At 39.6% G+C, this 23,496-nt stretch overlaps 1 protein-coding gene across 6 annotated transcripts in view; it reads left to right on the forward strand.

The window, feature by feature from the left end:
- Nucleotides 1-23,496, forward strand: part of strn3 (striatin, calmodulin binding protein 3) — a 172,403-nt gene extending 148,907 nt beyond the window's left edge. For 5 of the 6 annotated variants that reach the window (XM_048537453.2, XM_048537454.2, XM_048537455.2 and 2 more), the window contains 7 exons: nucleotides 8,851-8,898; nucleotides 9,206-9,327; nucleotides 15,874-16,041; nucleotides 17,031-17,171; nucleotides 21,267-21,374; nucleotides 21,467-21,553; nucleotides 21,880-23,495. In XM_048537453.2, coding sequence (XP_048393410.1) covers nucleotides 8,851-8,898; nucleotides 9,206-9,327; nucleotides 15,874-16,041; nucleotides 17,031-17,171; nucleotides 21,267-21,374; nucleotides 21,467-21,553; nucleotides 21,880-22,049 — 844 coding nt within the window. In that variant the 3' untranslated portion in view covers nucleotides 22,050-23,495. Of the gene's footprint in view, nucleotides 1-8,850; nucleotides 8,899-9,205; nucleotides 9,328-15,873; nucleotides 16,042-17,030; nucleotides 17,172-21,266; nucleotides 21,375-21,466; nucleotides 21,554-21,879 lie in introns of all 6 variants that reach the window. The other variant, XM_048537452.2, reaches the window with a different exon arrangement.

The raw sequence follows: 23,496 nt of genomic DNA on the forward strand, positions 1-23,496 counted from the left end.
TGTCGTATGGCTTGGAGGCAAAAGTGTAGGTAGTGCTGTGCCCGTACATTTGTTGCCTTTGTCCTTTCAGATGGTATAGGTAGCAAGTTTAGAAGATACACTCAAAGGAGCTTTGATGATTTCCGACATTGCATCTTGCAGATGGCATCCACTGCTGCCAGTGGGTTACTGGTTAGGAAATGAATATCTAAAGTGGTAGATGGAGCACCAGTCAAGCTTGCTGCTTTTTCCTGAATGGTGTTGAGCTACTTGGGTGTTGCTAGAGCGGCATGCATCCAGGCAAATGCAGACTATTCCAATCATACTCCTTGCTTGTGCCTTGCAAATGGTGGATGGGCTATGGGAATTGTTGTCATTTTCTATAGAATTCCTAATCTCTACCCACAACTTACATCTACTACCATTCAGTTTTATGATCAATAGTGATTGCACACCCCCTTCTATGTCGGTAATTGGATTCAGAGATAGTAATGCCGTTGAAAGTCAAGAGGAGACTGTGGGAATCTTGTGCTGGAGGTGGTCATTTCCTACTATTTGAGTGGTGTGATTCAAAAACAGAATTTGCTGACAAAACTCAGGAAGCCTGGCACAATCTGTAGGGATAAAGCAGAGTTATTGTATAAAGATGCATAAATCCCCAGGACCTGATAAGGTATATCCTAGATATATCTCTGGTAAGCTGGGGAAGCGATTGCTGGGCCCCTTGCTGAGATCATCAATAGCCACAGGTGAGTTGCTGCAAGACTAAAGGTTGGCTAACATGATGTCACTCTTTAAGAAGGGTGGTAAGGAAATGCGGGGAACCAAAGCCTAGTGAGCCTGACGTTGGTGGTGGGCAAGTTGTTGGAGTGAATCCTGAGAGATGGGATTTACGTGTATTTGGAAAGGCGTGGATTGATTGGGGATAGTCAGCATGGCTTTGTGCATGAGAAATCGTGTCTCGCTAACTTGATTGAGCTTTTTGAAGGAATAACAAGGAGGATTAATGAGGGCAAAGCGGTAGATGTGATCTATCTGTACTTGAGTAAAATGTTCAACAAGATCCTCTTGGTAGACTAATTAGAAAAATTAGATCACTTGGAATAGAGGGAGAACTAGCTATTTGGTTACAGAACTGACTTGAAAGTAGAAGACAGAGGATGGTGGTGGAGGGTTACTATTCAGACTGGAGGCCTGTGACCAGTAGTGTGCTATAAGGATCGGTGCTGAATCCATTGCTTTTCATCATTTGTATTAGTGATTTGGATGTGAACACAGGAGGTATTATGGTAAGTACGTTTGTGGATGATACCAAGGTTGGAGTTGTAGTGGACAGTGAAGAAGGTTACCTCAGTACAGTGTGATCTCAATCAGATGGGCCACTGGACTGAGGAATGGCAGATGGAGTTCAATTTAGATCAAAGTGAGTGACTGCCCTTGACAAAAAATGCAGCATTTGACACATAATGACGTCAAGGAGTTTCAGTGAAATAGAAGTCAGTGGGATATTTGGAAAGGCAAATCAGGGCAGGACTTAAGCACTTAATGGTAAGGTCCTGGGGAATGTTGGTGAACCAAGAGTCCTTGGAGTGCAGATTCATAGTTCTTTAAGAGGAGAGTCGCAGGTCGTTAGGATAGTGCAGAAGGTGTTGGTATGCTTGCCATTATTGGTCAGTTGGCATTGAGTGTAGGAGTTGGAAAGTGTTGTGGCTTTACAGAACACTGCTTAGGTCACTATTGGAATACTGCATGCAATTCTAGTTTCCGCGCCATAGGAAGGACGTTATGAAACTTGAAAGGGTTTGGAAAAGATCTGCAAGAATGTTGCTAGTGTTGGAGGGTTTGACCTATGGGGAGAGGCTGTATAGGCTGGGGCTATTTTCCCTGGAATGTTGGAGGCTAAGAGGTGACCTTACAGAGGTTTATATATTCATGGGGGGCATGGATAGGGTGAATAGCCATTTTTTCCCCCAGGGTGGGGGAATCTAAAAGTAGAGGGCATAGGTTTAAGGTGAAGGAGAAAGATTTAAAAGGGACCTAAGGGGCAACATTTTCATGTAGAGGCTGTTGCACGTGTGGAATGAGCTGCCAGAGAAAGTGGTGGAGACTGGTATAATTACAACATTTCAAAGAAATCTGGATGGATATATGATTAGGAAGGATTTAGTGGGATATGGGCCAAATGTTGACAAATGGGACTAGATTTATTTAGCATTTGTGGTTGGCATGAACAAGTTGGATCCAAGAGTCTGCTTCTGTGCTGTTTATCTCTGATCCTAAGTCAGGTGACTCTTCATTAGTCACCAGGCTCAAAACATTAACTCTGTTTTCTTCCCACTGACACTGTCAGATCTGCTAAGTTTCACCAGCAATTTCTGTTTTAGTTTCAGTTTGGCAGCGTCCACAGTTCTTTGTTTTATTTTGAGTGGTATAAATGTTGCTTGCTACTTATCAATCCAGCCTGAATGTTATCTGTGCATGCAATTGCTTGCATCTTATGACTCTCAAGTGGTGTGGAACATTGTGCAATCACCAATGGATGTCCTTGCTTTTGACCTTATAATTGGAAGGAAGGTTTTTGAAGCAGCTGAAGAGCATTGATACTACCCTGAAGAGCTCCTGCCAGAATGACCCAGGACTGAACATCTGAACCTATCATAACCACGCCCATTTTCTAGGTTATATGTATGAGGTATGACTCCAGCTAGTTGAATCCCCAAAATCCCACTGACTTCTGTTTTACTGAAACTCCTTGATGTCATTATGTTTCAAATGCTTTTTTGTCAAGGGCAGTCACTCTCGCCTCCTGGAGTTCATCTTTTACCCATGTTGGACCATACGGTAGTGACCCTGGCTGAACCCAAACTAAGCATGTGAGCAGGATGCTGTTGTACAAAGGCCACTTGACAGCATTGCCAATGTTACCTTCCATCTCTTTGATAATTGAGAATAGTCTTATTTGCTTTTAATTGGCTGGGTTGAATATGTTTTGTTTTTTGTTGGCATTGTATACTTGGGCATATTTCTACATGGCCACATAGATGCCAGTGTTGTAATTATTGTGGAACACTTTGGCCAGAGTTGGATTAGTTCTAAAGAATGTCTTGAGAGCCATTGCTAGAATGTTGTCAGGACTCATAAGCTTTGTAATATCTGTTGCTTTCAGCTGTTTATTAATATCCTGTGAATTAAATTGGCTGAAGACTAGCACCAATGAAGCTGAAGGCTGAGACATGTATCTGTTCGACACTTCTGGCTGAAGGTGGTTGCAAGCACATGAGCCATTTGCACTGATGTGCTAAGGATTGGGATACTCATGGACCTTCCTCCAGTTGGTTGTTTAATTATCCATTGCCATTTGCAACTGGTAGGGCACTGGAATTTCATCTGTCTATTTTATGCATCTTTTTCCAATTGGTATTGTAGCTTTGCTAGGTTGATGTCTCATTTTTAGGTATGCGTGGTGATCCTCCACGCATGCCCACCGTACTCTTCATTGAACCCGAGTTGATCCCTGCCTTGGTCATACAGCGGGATACAGCGATGAAGCCAGACTTTGTGATTGATTACAATTCTGCTAATAGTCTGCAATGCCTCATGGATACCCAGTTGTGAACTGCTAGATCTGTTTGAAATTTGCTCTATTTAGCATCATGAATGTACCATCTGAAACATTGGAGGATATCCCGGATAAAAAGACAGTTTTTTGTCTCTGCAAAGACCATAGTAGTCACTACTACCAGTACGATCATGGAGGGATACATCTGCAAGAGGTTCAAGAAGTCAGTTGAAGCTTTTTTCCCCCCTCTTATTGATGCACTCAGCACCTGCCATAGGCCAAGCCTAACAGTCATGTTATTCAGCAGTCAGATAGCTCTGACAGTGGTGCTACCAAACTGTGCTTTGTGATGAACATTGAAGTTCCCAGCCCACAGTATATTTTGTGACCTTGCTGTCCTTGACGCTTTTTCTAGTTGGTGCTCAATATAGAGGAGTGATGCAGGGTGGGAGACTTTGTTTGCCTAAATTTGACCTGATGCCAGGAGAATTCATGGGGCTTGAAGTTAATGTTGAGGACGGGCAAAGCAATTCCCACCAACTGTATGCAGTCGTGTGCCTGCCGGTGGGCCATGGCGTCCCCGAGGATTTTGATGTCTCTGATATTATTTACAAAGTATAATTCCAAGCGCATGACTTGCCAGACTGTCACTTGACTAGTTTGTGAGACAGCTCTCATAATTTTGGCACAACCTCTGAATGTTGGTAAGGAGGAATTTGCAGAACCAGTAGGGCTGCAAGTGGCACTTTTGTTTGGAGGATGATGATAGGTGGTGAATCCAGTTTCATATTTTTCTGACTTTGTATTCAATGATTCACATTCCACTGAGATAGCCACAGATAAATTGTCTGTGGCTAACTAAAGAAGTTAAAGATGGTATCAAATAGAAAAATAATGTGTACATTCTCCAATGATGAATAGAGGTCAAATTTTGGCAGAATATAAAAGAAGCAAAGAATAAAAGAATACTAAGGAGGAAGAAATTGGAGTTTACATAAAAGTTGGCTGTTAAAAATAAGCACAGTAGGAGTTTCTACAGGTCTTTGAAAAAAAGAAGTTGGTGCTGGTCCTCGAGAGTAGGAGTCTGGGAAATTGATAATGGAAAGTAAGGAAATGACGAGTGAAGCCAACAGATATTTTCAATCATCTCCTATGTCGAATGTAAATAACATCCTAGACATTACTGTAAATCAGGAGGTAAAAAGAAAGGAGTTTAAAGCAATTGCATTGATAGGGAAAGAGTATTGAGAAAATGATTAGAAATAAAAGTTGATGTACCCCCCAGGTCTTGATGGGCTTCACCATCATGTAATTGCTGCTGATTTTCTAAAATTCCCTGGATTCTGGAATGTAACTCCTTTTAATCAACAAAGGAAGGAGATAGAAAGAAAACTACAGACATGCAAACATCTGTTCTAGGAAAAATGCTGGAATGTTTTAATAAGGAAGATTATGGTAGAGCACTTAGAAAATGTCCACGTTGACTGTGCTTGATGGCATTGTTTTACGAAAGGGAATTAATGTTTGATTTTCTGTTTGAAGTTTTTGCTGAAATAATAAGTATTGTAGATAATGGAAGCCCTGTGGATTTGTGTACTTGGTTCCTAGAATATCTTTGACAGAGTGTAATTCAAAGATTACTGTGAAGAATAAGAGTTCTCGGGGTAACGTAATACAGTCTGCAAAGGATTGTTTAGGTGACAGAAAATGGTGGACATAAATTAGTTACTTTTGAGTAAGCAAACTGTAACAAGTGGAGTACCGCAAGTGTATGTTATTTAGATGAAAAAATCAAATGCATAGTTTCTAAATTTGCTGATGGCACAAAAAGTAGGTAAGGAAGTAAGTTGTGAAGAGGTCATGATGATCCTGCAAAGGGATATGTTAAGTGAGCTAGGGGAATAAAAGAAATGGCAGATGGTGTATAATACAAGAAAATGTAACGTTGTCTACTTTTGGTGTTGGGTTTGGAGCTGGCAATGTTTATCTAATATGGCAATCGTGGACAGGCTGGGCCTCTTTAGTTTTAGCAGAGGCTGTTTGCCCTTGTGTGGAAGACTAGAACCAGAGGGGATGGTTAAAAATAAGGGGTCTTCCTTGACAATTGAGAACCTTTGGAACTCTTCTACAGAGAGCAGCATCAATAAATGTTTTTAAGGCAGTGATAGGTTCTTTACTAACAAGGGACTCTTAAGATTATTGGATGCTGCACAAAGGCTATACTTAAATCAGCATGATCTTTTTGAATTGTTGAGCAGGCTTTAGGGACTGATTAGCCTATTCCTACTCCTAATTTGTATGATTGTACACTGTCCAAGAAATAAATTTCCAAAGTGTTACAACTCCTTTGAGAGAGAGAGAATGCCTATGTCTTTAGTAGGCGATTGCTTATTTTTGGATTATGTCCCCAGTTCTAGATTTCATGATGGAAACATTCTCCCGTCATCTACACTGTCAAGTCCCCACAGAATGTTACGATTCAATAAAGCCATCTCTCGTTCTTCTAATCTCAAATGAGTACAGGCCCAAGCTGCACAATCTTTCCTCACAGGAGTCAACCTAATGAACTTTCTCTGAAATGCAGCTAATACCACTGTATACCACCTTAAATAAGGGTTCCCAATCAGTACCCGGTATTATAAGTGAGGTCTCACCAATAACCTGGACTGTTGCAGCAAGACTTCCCTAATTTATACACCAACCCCCTTGCAATATATGCTAATATTCCATTTGTTTTTCCTAATTAATAGCTGCACCTACATGCTAACTTTTCTTTGATATCGAAAGAAACCCAAATCCCTTTATGCTGTTGAATTCTGCACTGCAAGATTAGGTTATTTTGATCCTCAAGCCTCCACTATCATATGGTAAGAGTACTGCTGATTTGATTGTGACCTGATTTTTTGACTATACCCAAATCTTTTATTAATCAAAAATGTAGCTATCTCAAGCTTAAAATCATTCAATTAACCTCTATCCACTGTCTCTGGGGTAGACAGTTAATGAACTTTTGAGCAAAAGAGTTTCTCTTAATCTTCGTCTTAAATGGGCAACCCTTACTGTTGACCAGTTCTAGTTTCTCTTATAAGAAAAAGCATCCTCTCATCATTCACGACACAAAGTTTGCTCAAGGTTTTGTATGTTTCAATAAGATCACCTCTCCTGTTAATAAAAGCTTTTCTGTTTATTCCTGCCAAAGTGGGCAAGTTGGCATTTTTCTACTTTATAGTCCATGTGCGACTTTTTGCTCTCTCACTTAACCAACTATTTATCTTTGCACAGTGCTGCAGCAAAAGAGTGATGTTGAACCATATATTTCTTTCAGTATCATGTATTGCACATTGCTGCATTGAAAGAAGGCTTGCCCAGTGTCATTTTGGCAAAATTGAAAACTCTCCTTATCAATGAGTTTATAGTTTTTATACATTGTGCATAGAGGAAATCTTTCTTGTGATATATCGCTTAGAATTATTGAATATTTTGCTTTTTTTATAGTTTGTCTGAACAGTAAGATATTTGAAATTTCAGTAATTCACAGTATGTTCTGTAGCTTTTTTTTGGAACAATTCATGTGATTTTATAGTTTTGTTGAAGATTAGTTCTCCTTGATCTCAGTTGTTTTGGGACTTATATACAGCAATTGTGCATAGTTCCATATATCTATGGTAAGCAGAAAGGAGACAAGTGTGGAAAACATTTTTTGAAAAAAAACTGCTGATGGTGGAAATTTGAAACAAAGACAGAAAATGTTGGAGGATCTCAACAGGTCTGGCTGAATCTTAGAGAAATTAGTTAATGTTTCGAGTCCATTAATTCCTTGTCAGAATTGAAAACAGCTGGGAAAGGATATAATTGATGGTAATAACAGAGTTGGGTGTGAATAGAGTGTATGGAGACTGACCCAGTGAAAAGGAAAAAAGGGTTCAGCAAATAATGAGATGACCGGTCGCAAGCCGAGTAGTAGAGATCGAGGGAGCGTGCTAATAAGAAGTGTCAGTGATTGAAATCGTGTTGATATATTCACAACCCCTACAAAACAAGAAATAGAGGTTTGGGGGAATGTTAATGAATATACAGGAGAGTGTTAATATTTTAAAATTGTTAAACTCAGTTGACTCCTTACGATTACAAGTTATTGAGGTGGAAATGAGGTCTTGTTCCTCCAGCTTGTGTTGAGATCGCCAGACCACTGTAGCAGGCTCGAAACAAAACATAAATATTGGAACATGGTTCGTTGAAGTGGCAGGCAACTGGAAGTTCGGGATTATTTTTATGGGTAGAGCGTAGTTTTTTAGTCTCTTGAATGTACCTTCTGTTGCCCGCGCTGCAATCAATCTAGTCTCCCGTACTCACTGCTCACAACGTGGTCTCCTCTACATTGGGGAGATGAAACACAGGCTGGATGACCACTTTGCCGAACACCTGTGCTCTGTCCGTAGAAGTGACCCTGAGCTTCCAATTGCCTATCATTTCAACACACATCCAAGTTCCTATCCTGACATTTCTGCCTTGGGCCTGCTGCAGTACTCCAGTGAGGCTCAATGCAATCTGAAAGAACAGATTAATCCTCCTGGCCAGATCGTTACCAACTCCTTTTGTCTTTCCAACTGCTCTTCTTTTTCTTTACGCTCTATCCTTTATCCTATCATTTACTCCCTACCCCATCACCCTCCCTATCTTCTGCGTTTTCCTAGCTACCACCAGTTCTGCGGAAGGGTCACCAGACCCAAAACGTTAATTCTGATTATTTTTTCTTCACAGATGCTGCCAATCCTGCTGGGCTTTTCCAGCAAGTTCTATTTTTGTTCCTGAAGGAACAACACCATCTTCTGCCTGGGTGCCTCAGCCTTAAGGACTCAACATTAAGATTAACAATTTAAGTGTATGAACACAGTCCTTTGCTTGTTCAGTCTTTCCCTCTGTCTTGTCTTGTATGGGTTGCACCCAGCACAGCCAACCCATTTTCAACCACTTCCGCTTTGCATTAGAACCCTGATCACTATCATTGATTGGTACCTGAACTTATCGCAAGCAATCTTTGTTTGCTTAGACCTTTTTTTCTCTCTCCCTCTGTCTCTCTGGGCTCTGCCTCCGTACACTCGATTCGGTCTCCCACTTGTCAGCAAAAAATCCCAGCTATTTTAAATTCTGACAGAAGATCACTGAACTCAGAGCGTTAACTCTATTTGTCTCTCCACAGATTCAGCCAAACGTACTGAGTTTTTCCAGCACTTTCTATTTTTGTTTCACCTTGCTTTAATTGCAGTGCCAAAACCAAATAACATTTGGCTATTATAATTCTTTTCTTTCAGGAGTACCTCATTAGATGTGGAACCAATTTATACATTCAGAGCCCATATGTAAGTAACATCAGTTTTCCGATAGATTATTTTATACAAATGTTCACCAATGCATAATGAAATCTCTTTAAAACTTGTACAGGAAAAATAGAAAACATTGTTTGTTATTGATTTGTGATTTAACAGGAATTTTTGCAAATCTAAATATTCCTTTATAATGTAACAATTCCAACAAGACAGATTATGGTTATAATATTTTTTGAGCAGCTCAATAACAATTGTCTAGACAGCAATTACTTACTAATAATGTTAACGTGGTAAATTTGATATAGTACATTTTTGTTTGACTTTTTTCTTTTGTGTCCAGTGGACCTGTACTGTCTTTGACTACTAGTTCTAATGGTGAGCAGTGTTTCAGTGGTGGAATTGACGCTACAATACGATGCTGGAATATGCCAAGTCCCAGTGTTGATCCATATGATACATATGGTATGTACTAAGTGAAAATTCATGTTGAAAATTACTACTGGCTGTTCACTTATTCAGTAGTCTGTTTTGAACCATTTCTTTGTTTCAAATTGAAGTTTTAAAATCTTTAATTTCAGTATTTTGATTTTAAATATTACAAGCGTTTGACAAAATTCCTCATGGTAGACTGGTCAGGAAGGTTAGATCACATGAATTACAGGGAGAACTAGCCATTTGAATACAGAACTAGCTCAAAGATAGAAGACTGTTCATAGTGGCGGAGGGTTGCTTTTCTGACTAGAGGCCTGTGACCAGTGGTGTGCCGCAAGGATCGGTGCTCGGTCTACTGCTTTTTGTCATGTTATATCAATTATTTGGTTGTGAACCTGGGAGCTGCTATTTTATTAATAGAGGTATCGAGTTCCGGAACCAAGAGGTTATGCTGCAGCTGTACAAAACTCTGGTGCAGCCGCACTTGGAGTATTGTGTGCAGTTCTGGTCACCGCATTATAAGAAGGATAGGAAGCTTTGGAAAGGGTGCAGAGGAGATTTACTAGGATGTTGCCTGGTATGGAGGGAAGGTCTTACAAGGAAAGGTTGAGGGACTTGAGGCTGTTTTCATTAGAGAGAAGGTTGAGAGGTGACTTAATTGAAACATATAAGATAATCAGAGGGTTAGATAGGGTGGATAGGGAGACCCTTATTCCTAGGATGGTGACGACGAGCACGAGGGGGCATAGCGTTAAGTGGAGGGGTGAAAGATATAGGACAGATGTCAGAGGTAGTTTCTTTACTCAGAGTAGTAAGGGAATGGAACACTTTGCCTGCAATGGTAGTAGATTCGCCAACTTTAAGTACATTTAAGTCTTCATTGGACAGGCATATGGACGTACATGCAATAGTATAGTTTAGATGGGCTTCAGATTGGTGTGACAGGTCGGCACGACATCGAGGGCCAAAGGGCCTGTACTGTGCTGTAATGTTCTATGTTCTAACGTTCTATGTTCTATGATTAGTAAGTTTGCAGTTGATGCCAAAATTGGAGGTGGAGTGGGCAGTGAAGAAGGTTACCTCCAAAGTACAGCAGGATCTTGATCAGATGGACCCTGGAACAATCCCTCTTCCATACCTATGCTGGCCCTAAACCCCACCTCTTCCTCCATTATATTGATAACTGTATTGGCGCCGCCTCATGCTCCCATGAGGAGCTCGAACAGTTCTTCCACTTTACCAACACCTTCCACCCCAACCTTAAGTTCAGCTGGACCATCTCTAATACCTCTCTCTCCTTCCTGGACACCTCTGTCTCCTTCTCTGGCAACTACCTAGAAACTGATATCCATTTCAATCCCACTGACTCCCACAGCTTCCTAGAATACACCTCCTTCCACCCACCTTCCTGCAAAAATGCTATCTCCTATTCCCAATTCCTTTGCCCTCGACGCATTGGCTCCCAGGATGAGGCATTCCACTCCCGTGCAACTCAAATGTCCTCGTTTTTCAAGGACATCAACTCCGCTGCAGCTCCAAACCCCTCCCGGTCAATGGTCAAGAAACCCTCAACCATGTATCCCGCAACTCATCCCTCACACCCCCTCCCCGCAATAACAACCAAAACACAATCCCCATCATCCTCACATACCACCCCACCAACCTCCAGATCCAATGCATCATCCTCCGACAGTTCCGCCATCTGCAATCCAACCCCACCACCAAAGACATTTTTCCCTCCCCACTCTTAACTGCTTTCCGGAGGGACCATTCTCTCCGTCACTCCCTTGCCTGCTCCACACTCCCCTCCAGCCCCACCACACCTGGCCCTTTTCCCTGCAACTGCAGGAAGTGCTACACCTGCCCCTACACCTCCCCCCCCGCTCCGTCACCCCAGGCCCCGAGAAGACTTTCCACATCAAGCCCATGTTCACCTGCACATCTGCTGATGTGGTATACTACATCCGCTGTTCCTGTTGTGGCCTCCTTTACATCGGGGAAAGCTTGGAGACCCCTTGGCGGAACACACAACCTCGGTTTGCACTAAACGTCTGCACCTCCCAGTCACAAACCATTTCAACTCCCCCTCCCATTCCTTAGATGATATGTCCATCTTGGGCCTCCTGCAGTGCCACGATGCTACCTGAAGGTTGCAGGAACAGCAGCTCTTAATCCGCTTGGGAACCCTGCAGCCCAATGGTATGAATATGGACTTCAAAAGCTTCAAAATCTCCCCTCCCCCTACTCCATCCCAAACCAGCCCAGCTCATCCCCGCCTCCCTAGCCTGTCCTTCCTCCCACCTATCCCATCCTCCCACCTTAAGCCCCACCACCGTTTCCTACCTACTAACCTCATCCCACCCCCTTGACCTGTCCGTCCTCCCTGGACTGACCTATCTCCTCCCCACCTACACTCACCTTTACTGGTTCCATCCCCGCATCTTTGACCTGTCTGTCTCCTCTCCACCTATCTTCTCCTCTATCCATCTTCTATCCACCTCCCCCTCTCTCCGTATTTATTTCAGACCCCTCTTTCCCTCCCCCATTTCTGAAGAAGGGTCCAGGCCCGAAATGTCAGCCTTCCTGCCCCTCTGCTGCTTGGCCTGCTGTGTTCATCCAGCTCTACACGTTGTTATCTGTGACTTGTATACTTAATGGTAAGGTCCTGGAAAGTGTTGCTGAACAAAGAGATCTTGGAGTGCAGATTCATAGTTCCTTGAAATGGAGTCGCAGGTAGAGAGGACAGTGAAGGTGGTGTTTGGTATGCTTGCCTTTATTGGTGAGCGCATTGAGTATAGAGTTGGAGGTCATGTTGCAGCTGCGCAGGACATTGTTTGGGCAACTATTGGAATACTGCATGCAATTTTGGTTTCCCTGCTATAGGAAAGATGTTGTGAAACTTGATAGGGTTCAGAAAAGATTTGCAAAAGTGTGGCCAGTGTTGGAGGCTTTGAGTTCTGGGAAGAGGCTGTATAGACTGGGACTACATTCCCTGGAGTGTTGGAGGCTGAGGGGTGACCTTTCAGAGGTTTACAAAATCATGAGGGATGTGGATAGGGTAAATAAGCATGGTCTTTTTCCCAGGGTGAGGGAGTCCAAAACTAGAGGGTATAGGTTTAGTGAAAGGAGAAAGGTTTAAAAGGGGCCTAAGGGGCAACTTTTTCCACGCAGAGGCTGGTGTGTGCATGGAATGACCTGCTAGAGGAAGTGGTAAAGGTGAGTACAATGGCAACATTTAAAAGTGAACCGGATGGGTATATGAAATAGGAAGTGTTTAGAGGGATATGGACTAAATGCTGGCAAATGGAACTAGATTTATTCAGGATATCTGATCGGCATGGACAAATTCTACCGAAGGTTCTGCTTCTTTGCTGTACATCACTATGACTCCAAGTGCTCCGGCCATACCATGTAATAACTTGAATCTAACATTTGCTTATGCATTGTCAGGGTATATTCCTTCATCCAGTGTATGTTAATTATTCATTTAATTTATTTGCTTGTTCTGTGGGTAAAGTCAACATTCGATTAAGGAACATTAACGGACATTAAACTTTTGGAAGATCCTTTGAATCCAAACTATGCCCAAAAAGTAAGATATTAATGGAACATAGGTCACTATTTTGTCAATGAATTCCTTTTTATTCGTTCACAGGATAGGATGTAGGCATTGCTGACAAAGCCAATTTTTAATTGACTATTCCTAATTTCCATTAAGATGGTGGTGGTGGTGGTGAGCCACATTCCAAAAAACTGAATACTTTGGGAGGCAATTTTAGAACAGTTGAAGAGTCAGCTGCATTACTAGGAGTCTGAGGTCACATACAAGACTGGAACGGATGAGTACGGGAGACTGTTTTCCCTTAGGATACTAATGATCCAGATGAGTTTTTAATGACATGGTCACCATTACTGATGTTAACTGTATATTCCATATTTAAGTAACTAAATTCAGATTCTCCTTTGACTGTGTACTTATGGCTTTAGATCATATGTCAAAGCCCTCCTATTTTACTATTTCAGTAAAATAACAATTGATCCATGTTTGTCCTTCTAACTTTTGTACCTAATTTCATGAATTTGTCCTGTTGGATAGTGTTTCTCTATAGTAAGCTAAGGTTCATGTCTACTTAGACTGTCCATAAGATAAAGGAACAAAAGTAGGCTGTTCAGCCCAATGAGCATGCTGTGCTGTTCAGTGAGATAATGGCTGATCCAATTGTCCTCATATCTACTTTCTTGTCTTTTCCCCTCAACCTTTGAGGCTCCCAACTGATTGAAAATCTCTCTCTCAGCCTTGGGTACAGTTGTTGAGTTGGCCTCAACAGCCCTCTGTGGGAAAAAAATTTCGCAGATTCACAACTCTGCATGAGAAGAAATTCCACCTCACCTCTGTCCTTATTCTGAGAACTTGCCCTTTGGTCTTAGACTATCTCATTTGGGGAAACTACTTGTCCGCATTTACCTTGTCAAGTCTCTTAAGAATCTTGTATGTTTCAGTCAGGTCACCTCTCATTCTTCTATATTGCAATGAGTACAGGCCCCATCTATTAAACCAGTCCTAAAAGGGCAATTCCTCCAAACCTGGTATTATCCTAGTGAACTGTGTCTGGACTACCTCCACTGCCAATATATATCCTCTTAGGCAAGAGGCCCAGAACTGTTTATGGTATTGCAGCTGTGGTCTGACTGGTACCTTGTATTACCTTAGAAAAATCTGTTTTGTTTTTGTACTGTGTACATTTGAAATAAAGCCCAGTATTCCATTTGCCTTCTCAATTATCTTCCAAACTTGAGTGTTAGCTTTTTGTGATTCCTGGATGAGAACTCTCAAATCCCTCAGTTCTCTAGCTTTTGCCTGTCTCCATTTAAATAATATTTAGCTCCTCTAGTCTTCTAGCTCCTCTAGCCAAAGTGCAGAATCTCAGGCTTTCCAAGTTATATTCCATTTGCCAAGTTTTTGCCTACTAGCTTAACCTGTATATGCCTCTGCAGACTCTGTGTCATCCACAAACTTGGCTACAGTACATTCACTTTCCTCATCCAAATTGTTAATATATATTATAAATAATTGTGGCTCCAGCGCTGATCCCTGTGACATACACACTGGTCACAGGTTGCGATCCTGAAAATGTAGAGGCGCATCCCCTCCTCCCAAAAACGGCCCCCATCCCAATTATCTCAACTTTGTCTTTTATTAGTTAGCCAGTCTTTTATCCATGCTAATATACTATCGCCAATAGCATTCTTTCATATTAAGTAGGCACCTTATTAAATGCTTTCTGAAAATTCAAATATATTACGTATTTGAATTTATTACATCCGCTGCTTCCCCTTTACCTATCTTGTTTGTTACCTCCTCAGACAATTCTCGTAAAATTTGTCAGGCCATATATCCTCTTCATGAAGCAGTGCTGACTGCTCATGAGCCTTTGTCGTGCAAGTTCTAGAACAGCATTAACAATACCAGAACAGGGTCCGGTAATAGAAAAAAAAAGAAAATTAAAAGAAAAATTACTTTTTAGATTTCATTAATTATCTCAGCTAGTTGGAAATTATTTTGTTGATGAATTTACTTTGGTAGCCTTTAATATAAAATACATGCTGTTGTTCACTGGTGTATAGAAATTAGAACCTGGATCTTCTGAGGAGTGACATTTGCTGTAAAATTGCCACTCTGCTCCTACTTTTCTACACACTAACACAGTTCTGCATTTCCAACCCTAGCTACTTTGTAAATATAATGCTGTTTGCCATCAAATTCTGTCCTTGTAGCATTGGATTGTCCAGGAAAAGGGAAGCTGTGCTTTTCCTTTCGATGACACTAGCTACTATAGCCTCCTAAGGTTTCAGTAGACTAAAAGGGAAGATGTCAGATGGTGGAACCTAGAAAGATTGGGTCGGGAGTGTCTCTGGATATCTAGATTTAAATCCAGGTTTTCTGCATGATGCTTCTTAGACAGTTGTTCAGATAAGTAAATCAAAACTGTCTGAAGTCTCCAAAAGTCAAAGACCTTTTTAGGGTGTACTGATGAGCAGGAGAATTGTTCATTGAAAGTTAAGACTTGGCTGAAAATTCCCAGACTCATTGCAATGAGACTTCTGTGGTGTCCCAACACATGCCTAGGGCATAAGGCCCTGTCTTCTTTGATTCGGAATCCAGAAGATTGGGCGTAAGACCCACAAGATACATGCCCATATCACTAATCTTTTTTAATATTCCAGTATTGCCCCTTACAAAATCATATACTAACAGAGCTCTGATGATCAAATCAGATGAATCACAAGAACCCGCCATATGCCATGACATTATAAAACGAGAGAACATACATTAAGAAATTACTGCATGCTGTATTGTACTGTACCATATTGAGTGCTTTCAGAATTAGATATACGTCACTGCTGAAATGGTAAACTACCTGTGTTTTGTTCGCAGAAAATGACTTCAACATTGTGATTTTCCCTTGTAATTCATCTAGACAGTATATTGCACACAGTAGAATACATGACATTTGAGGAAATGTTAAAGAAATCGGAACACCTAAAGTTGACTGCTTGTTTCAAATTTATCTACAGATCCCAGTGTCATATTGAATACCTTGGTGGCACACAAAGATGCAGTATGGGGCCTTTCATTTAGTGGTATAAAGAACCGTTTGCTGTCTTGTTCAGCAGATGGCACTATTCGGTTATGGAACCCAACTGAGAAGTCACCTTGCCTTAGTACATACAATGTAGAAGGGGGTAAGTGTAAAAGATGTTTCAGTTATTGGATTTAACCAATTCTTTTTTAGTACTCTCACTTTCTGGCTTTAGAAATAGCAAAATACAAACGTTTATCTCAACATTTTGTTGAGATTAGATCAGTTCTGAAAGAAGTAGTAGGTGTGAATTCTGGCTTGTGAGAAGAGCAGAGTGAGGCTGAGCCCAGAAATTAAATTCATTCTATAAATTCTGTGTAAAGCTTAATAAGTGAGGATTAAAGAATCGACCATATTGCTCTTTCATTAATGAGAATGGATCGTATGTTGTTCCTAACTGATTTCCATGTAAAGCTAACAAGTTACTGAGTAAAATCAATGTTCCTGCCCTGCACACAGGCTATTCTTTACTAAAGAACATTAAAATTTACAGTTGAAATAATGGACTAATTATCAAAGATTTGTCTGAAAAGCATATTCTGCAATCTTTGCATATTTATCATGTACAGGACTACTTATTTGTTATGACCCTGACTTGGAATGAGAAATTATCTTGACAGTCATGTATTTGGACCCCTTTCTTTTGTGGTTACTGTGGTGTATCAACATCCCTCCTCCCGTTTCTTAGAATTAACAAGTGGTATATTTGAAGGGTGAGATTCAGCAATGTGTCTTGTAATAGTAGTAAATAATGATAGTAAACTTGATGTTCTGCAGACAAAGTATCAAATATTAAAATTCAAATGTATTCCAGTTAGATTTGCTTCATCTGAAGTTTGTCCTTATAAACAGCTTGTTTCTAGCACTTATTCGTCAGGTGAAGAATGATTAGATGTGGAATAAAACCTCATTTACTCAAATATGCCTGAGTAGCCCTAATGTCATTGATATATTAAACTCTCTGTCCCACTGTAAACTCGCTGCTTGAAAGATCTAAATTGTCTATTTACTGCCAGGCCAACAACAGTTTTATGCTTTTGTACAGTTAAGATTATAAAATATGTGATTACCGTGTTTTAACTAATTTTTCAGAAAATGGAATCCCTACATCAGTTGACTTTGTAGGTGCTGATCCTGCACACATTTTGGGTTCCTTTAATAGTGGCAACACTGTCATTTATGATATTGAAACTTCTCAGCCTTTAGTGATGTTGGCATCGCAGGTAGACGCCGGTGAGTTGCATGAAAATATTATTGATAAATTTCTGTGTTGATTTTGTTCATTACAAAGCAAAATGAAGAAGTTATCATTGTTTCAGCTTCATAGTAGGTAATCAATGAGGACAATCATCTTAAGTTCCATCATCTTCTATCCCACCCATCCCTCACTTGCTTAAAATGTACTTAGTGACAAATTGATATAAAACTCCATACTCTCATATGAAGATTTATTCCTTCACAGCATCAGTTGCTCTCCTGAGTAGTTCATTGTGTTATTTCTTCATGCGAACTCTGGCTTCCTGCAATGACAACTTTTTACTGTGGTTTGTGTTTTATGAATTGGTATTGAAATAAAATCAAGAGTTTAGGATGGCTTCATTTTAAAGAAGGTGGAATGTGGGGCAAAAAGGTTTTTTAACGTTTTAGCAAAGATAACTTGAGTTGTGGGTGAGGTTGTTGACTTGCTGACTGAGCTGGCTGGTTTTTGTTCAGACGTTTCGTCACTACGCTAGGTAACATCATAAGTGAGGTCTCCAGTGAAGTGATATTCTGCTCTGCTTAGAATTTATACTGTCCAGTCCATTATGTTGAGTAGTGTCATTTCTGGTTTTGTTCTGTGTTGGGTTTGTATATGGCGTCCAATTCTCTTTGTTTGTTGATTGCATTACGGGTTGAGAACCATGCCTCTAGGAATTCCTGTGTGTGTCTATGTTTGGCTTGGGCTACTATTGTTACGTTGTTACAGGTAAACAGATGGCCTTCATTATCCAAGTGTACTGATATTAAGGAAAGTTCATCGTGTCATTTTGCTGCTAGCTAATGTTCGTGTATTCTGGCTAGTTTCCTTCCTGCCTGTTCAATGCTTATGGCAGTCATTGCATGATATTGTGTGAGCTAGTTGGTTCTGCATTTTTTGGGAATGGGGTCTTTTAATCCTTGTAAGTGTTTGTCATAGAGTGGCTGTGAGCTTGCATGCTACCATGATCTGTAGTGGTCTTAGGAGTCTCGACAGCTCTGATATGTTCTTGATAAAGGGCAGTGTGGCCAGTGAGTTAGAGGGTAGGTGTTAGGGTGTCTATTTGGTAGGCACTCGCGAATGAAGTTGCGGGGCCATCCGTTCATAGTGGAGATTTTATGTAGATGCTCTTCCTCTTTCCTGTGTAGTTCTAATGTGTTGCAGTGAATGGTGGCCCATTTAAATAGGGTCCGAATACAGCTTTGATAGTGGACATTGGGTTGGCTGCTGTGGAAGTTGAGGAAACTGACCAAATCCTCAACTTCCACAGTACAATACTCATAATACAATCAGCAAACATATAGAATTGTACCCCACATTCAAACCCATACAGAACAAAACTAGAAATGACACGGACCAGACGTTATAAATTTCAAGCAGAGTAGAACAACATCGCTTCATTGGAGAACTCACTGATGATGATACCTAGCATGGTGGTAAAACATCTAAACGAAAACAAGCCAGCTTGGTGAGCAAATCAACAACCTCATCTTCCTTAGATGACAGCAACAACAAAAACAAAGTTGTTGGAAAAGCTAAGCAGGTCTGGCAGCATCTGTGAAGGAAAAACAGAATTAATGTTTCGGGTCCTGTACCCTTCCTCAGATCATCTTCCTTAGATCTTTATTCATGGTTTATGATGCTAATTGTGTGCATAAGGGAGGTGGAAATGTGTCTGCTTTTATACTGTTGAAAAACGTAGTGCAGCAAGTTGAATTTAAAGAATCAGAAAGGATAGAACAAAAAGAATATTAGAAGTCAAAAAGGTTTTGGAATAAAAGGCAAAAGGAATGGAAATTGCTGTAAAGAAGAAGACCAGGCATTGGTCCAGACCAGATGTTAATAGCAGAACAAAGGTCAGCTCTGACCAAACACACAAAAATACAGAGACAGTAGGTAAAAGATGTATCAACATGGAAAACAAGGTTCATTGCCTAAAGTTGTTGAACTCAATGGTGAGTCCAAAAGGCTATAAAGTGCCTAATTTGAAAATTAGGTGCTGTTCTTCCAGGTTGTGTTGGGTTTCGCTGGAGCACGGTTATTTTCTTTTCCTTTCTATGTTTTGTACCTGAAATGTTTATTTCACAAAGTTGTCCATTTGGTTGTTACATCTCTATAATGTGAGTAGATCTAAATTATTGAATATTACTTAGGTCATGCAAAAGAAGAATAGTATGTTCAAGTTGTGAAATAAATTGATGTGCTTTGTTGTTCTTTGCAAATTCAGAACCAATATTTGCTTTTATCTGTAGGAGTTGAAGACAAACAAGCACGTTTTAAATGAACAGATAATTATCTGTATTGTTCTCTCTTCTGTTCTCTTCCTAGCGTGTAAATTTAGATTCTGTATCACACACTGGTCCCTGAACAAAAGTAAGGTAGATGGCCTGAATATGGGCCAGCAATGGTTCTGGGAGAAATGGAAAGAGGAATAGATACCTAGCTAATTTTGCTTCTAACTGCAGAAACGTAGCTTACTCAAATCTTCAGGGCAGGCTAGTGTGATTCATTCATTACCTATTATGTTTACACTGTTGCTACTTTCAAATTCAAAATGCAGTGATTATCACTGATAGCCTTGAAAAGATAGTAATGATAGTGAGAGCAGCAATTCATAAGACCATTAGGTGAGGGGTAGAAGTAGGCCTTTCAACCCATCAATTCTGCTCTGCCATTCAATGAGGTTGTGACTGATGTGAAAATCCTGAACCCCATTTCCTAACCTTTCCCATAACCTGACTGAATAAGTACATTCTACGCTGAGGTAGACAGATTTTTAATGACCTAGCCTGTCCAGCCTGTGCAGTAAAGAATGCCACAGAGTAACTTCCTCTGAGGAAAGAAATTCTTCCTGACTGCTGTTTTAAATAGGAGGCTCCTTACTTTGTGATTATGCCCTCTGATGCTAGATTCTCCCATGAGGAAAGTAATCTCTGACCATTTACCCTGTCAAGCTTGCTACATGTTTTAGCAAGTCATTCTCTGAACTCTAGTGAATACTAGCCCAAACTACTCAACCTACCTGCTCCTAAAACAGTCCCTCCATTCCCAGGATCAATAAAGTGGACAATGTCTGGGTTGTCTCCAATGTCAGCGTACCTTTCCTGAAATAAAGGGGCCAAAACTGTCCCCTGTCCCGTCTGTAGTCTGACTATTGCCTTGTATGTTTTTAGCAAGACTGCCCTATTTACACGCTCCAGTCTTTTTCTAAATAAAAGGCAACATTCCATTTACCTTCAATATTACCTTCTGAACTTGTATGCTGGGTTTTTCTATGTCAGGCAAGAGGACTCTCAAATCTCTCTTTCCTGCAATTTTCTATATTCTTTCTTGACTTAATTAGTATTCAGCTCCTCAAGGAAGCCTAATGCCAGAATTTCTTAAAACTAAGATTTAATTTAAAAAGATAGTTATGATTCATAGATTCAGTTGAACTTGAATTTGTTAAGTTTCTCAAATTCTTTCAAATGTAAAGTAATAATTGTGTTGATTTCTATACACTTGAAAAACCTGTTATTCATTACTCATACATTTCTATTCAATAATTTAACTTGTGCATCCATTTTATCATTACCCCAGTGTTGTTCACTGTACATGTCTCACATAACAGATGACCCAACTGTCGAAACCTTTAAAAATTTGTATGATGAATGTACATCATGTCAGTTACACTGGCTCTTAAGGATGGAGAAATATTAATTCCTGTGGATATGAGGAGTGAGAAGTAGCTGTTTCAATACCTTTCACTGAATGGTCATCAACCAAAATGTGACATGGAATCATATAGGAGATCTTAAGACAAATTATCGAACCATGAAAGATTGGAAGGAGCATCTTAATCGATGAAAGAGAAGTAGAGAAGCAGTTGAGGTTTCCAAAGGAAGTTCCAGTGCTTAGTGCCTGGGCATCAGCACTTAATTTTCAGAGCTATAATCTTTTAGTTATTACAATTATGTTGTGCCATTTCTATTGCATCAAAATCTCAATCAGCAAATTTCTGATATGGCTTAATAATTGCTGCATAGATTTAGTGTGAACGTTTTCTGACTAATATGGTTTTCATTAGTTTTTGTCGTGTTTTGTGTTCACAGCTTCTCCTTTAGCCAATCAGATTAATAGAGTTGTCAGTCATCCCACATTGCCTGTCACCATCACGGCTCATGAAGATAGGCATATTAAGTTTTTTGATAATAAAACGGGTAAGTAAAAGCAAGTTATTGAAAACTGTTAACAATATTATTGTAAAGCTATAGAATCTTCTGGCTTACCTGTAAATAATTTTGTTATTTAGGTAAATTGATCCATGCTATGGTCGCTCACCTGGATGCAGTTACTAGTCTGGCAGTAGATCCTAATGGAATCTACTTGATGTCTGGAAGTACGTAGTTGCTTTCTTTTAATTAAATGTTTGGAATAAATTGACCTTCAGCAGGTTGTATTTTTATTTGATCTATCTGGATAATTTTTAAGTTAGAATAAATAACTTAGCAAAGTATTCAACAAATCCACAATTTCAAAAAGCTATTAATTTATTATTAATGTTCGATTAAGTAGTGATGAAATGTTGCAACTAGTTGCTGGAATGTATGTCTTGGGGAGAAATTTTATAATAGAGCAGAAAATTAGATTAATATTGACAGTAATTGTCACTAACATGGTTTTATAAATGAAATATTAACCTGAGCCATTTTTAAATTGTGTCAGGTCATGATTGTTCTATACGTCTGTGGAACCTGGATAGCAAGACATGCGTGCAAGAAATTACTGCTCATCGGAAAAAATGTGATGAATCTATTTATGATGTAGCTTTCCATCCATCAAAAGCATATATTGCTAGTGCAGGAGCCGATGCCCTTGCCAAAGTATTTGTGTAACAACTGCTAAAATATTTTTGCCCCATCATAGCAGGTGACCTGGAAATGAACAGGAATTGCTTCACTGCCATTAGTTACTCGGTTATTATGTAACACTAAGTACTACTCTGTTCTGCCTGGGCAATGCTCTTCCTGATAGACTATCATAGGCAGGTGTCTAGTGGCGAAGTATCACCAAATCCTTGAATAATGTCAGGCAAAATCATTAACTGTAATTACTGTACCTAAAAAAAAACCCAGTATTTGTAGCCTTGACTGGATTTGAACTGAGCTACTTTACTGTAATGTAGATGTTTTCAAAGTCATGTGGAAGTTACTCTTACAACAGTAAATACTTTGGACTCTTGTGTCCTGCCTTATGGTTGAGATTGTGGTGCAATGGTGGGCAGTGGATTTACAACTAAACCGTAGAATGTCATCCTTCAATTCCTTTTATTAATTTTCCAACATCAACATACTTTTAGTCAACATTAAGCATTAAAAAATAAATTAAACATATTTTAATCTTTGTTTTGCAGAATTTTTGACAGGATGTCTAGTTTTTATAAGTCTTTTGTATAATTTTCCTGTCAGAATAATGCTCCAAATAGGGTTAATACTGAAATGTTTCATTTGGTTAAAACCCAAACCATCCTCACTGACCCACTATTATGTAACTACATTCTTCCCTTGCCCAGCTTAAAATCCTCAGTGAATCCTTCCATATGGATGCTATTTTAACATCACTATAAAAGCTATTAAGTGTAATCATGTGTTGCGATGAAACACAGGGGGTTTAATACCCACAATTAACTCTTTTAAAAAAAATTGCAGCATCCTATCACTATGTGATATTTTGTACATCTTACTGTATTTACAAGTTTATTTATCAAGGGTTAACCATCTTAATGCTATTGGCCTACTGTTATTTATTTCATTTTTCTGTTGGTCTTTATATCCCTCATGTTTTGTGTGTGTTAATGAGTCCTGTATATCTTTGTCTAGCATGGGACTTTTACAAAAGACTAGAGAGCTCTAAATATAGGTTTAAAATGGAACACTGTTTATATTACACCCCTGGATTTCCTGTCAGATTACTTGCTTTAGGGGCTTCACCCTAATCCTGTGTAACTGAAAAAAAATGTGTGAAATCTGGAGTGAAAAGGTTTTATTTTGGATTAAATATAGAATATTGAAATAGCCAAATCAAGATTCAGAAATCTGCTGTGTTTGGTCTAGCTATCCCAGCTTTACAAAGTGCTTCAGTTAATGGTGTAACTAAACAATTTGTTTGTGTAATGCATGATTAATACAATAAAGTATTTTTTCTAGTCTTCCACAGATTTCTGATGAGTTTGCAAGTTCTGATGAGTTTTGTAAGGTTTTGTTTTACAATACATGATTAAGTAAATTTTTAATATTGTACCACATAGCTAATTACAGCTGTTTAAAAGTAATGTATATAAAA

The sequence above is a fragment of the Stegostoma tigrinum genome, chromosome 10 (assembly GCF_030684315.1).
Source record: "Stegostoma tigrinum isolate sSteTig4 chromosome 10, sSteTig4.hap1, whole genome shotgun sequence".
NCBI lineage: Eukaryota > Metazoa > Chordata > Chondrichthyes > Orectolobiformes > Stegostomatidae > Stegostoma > Stegostoma tigrinum.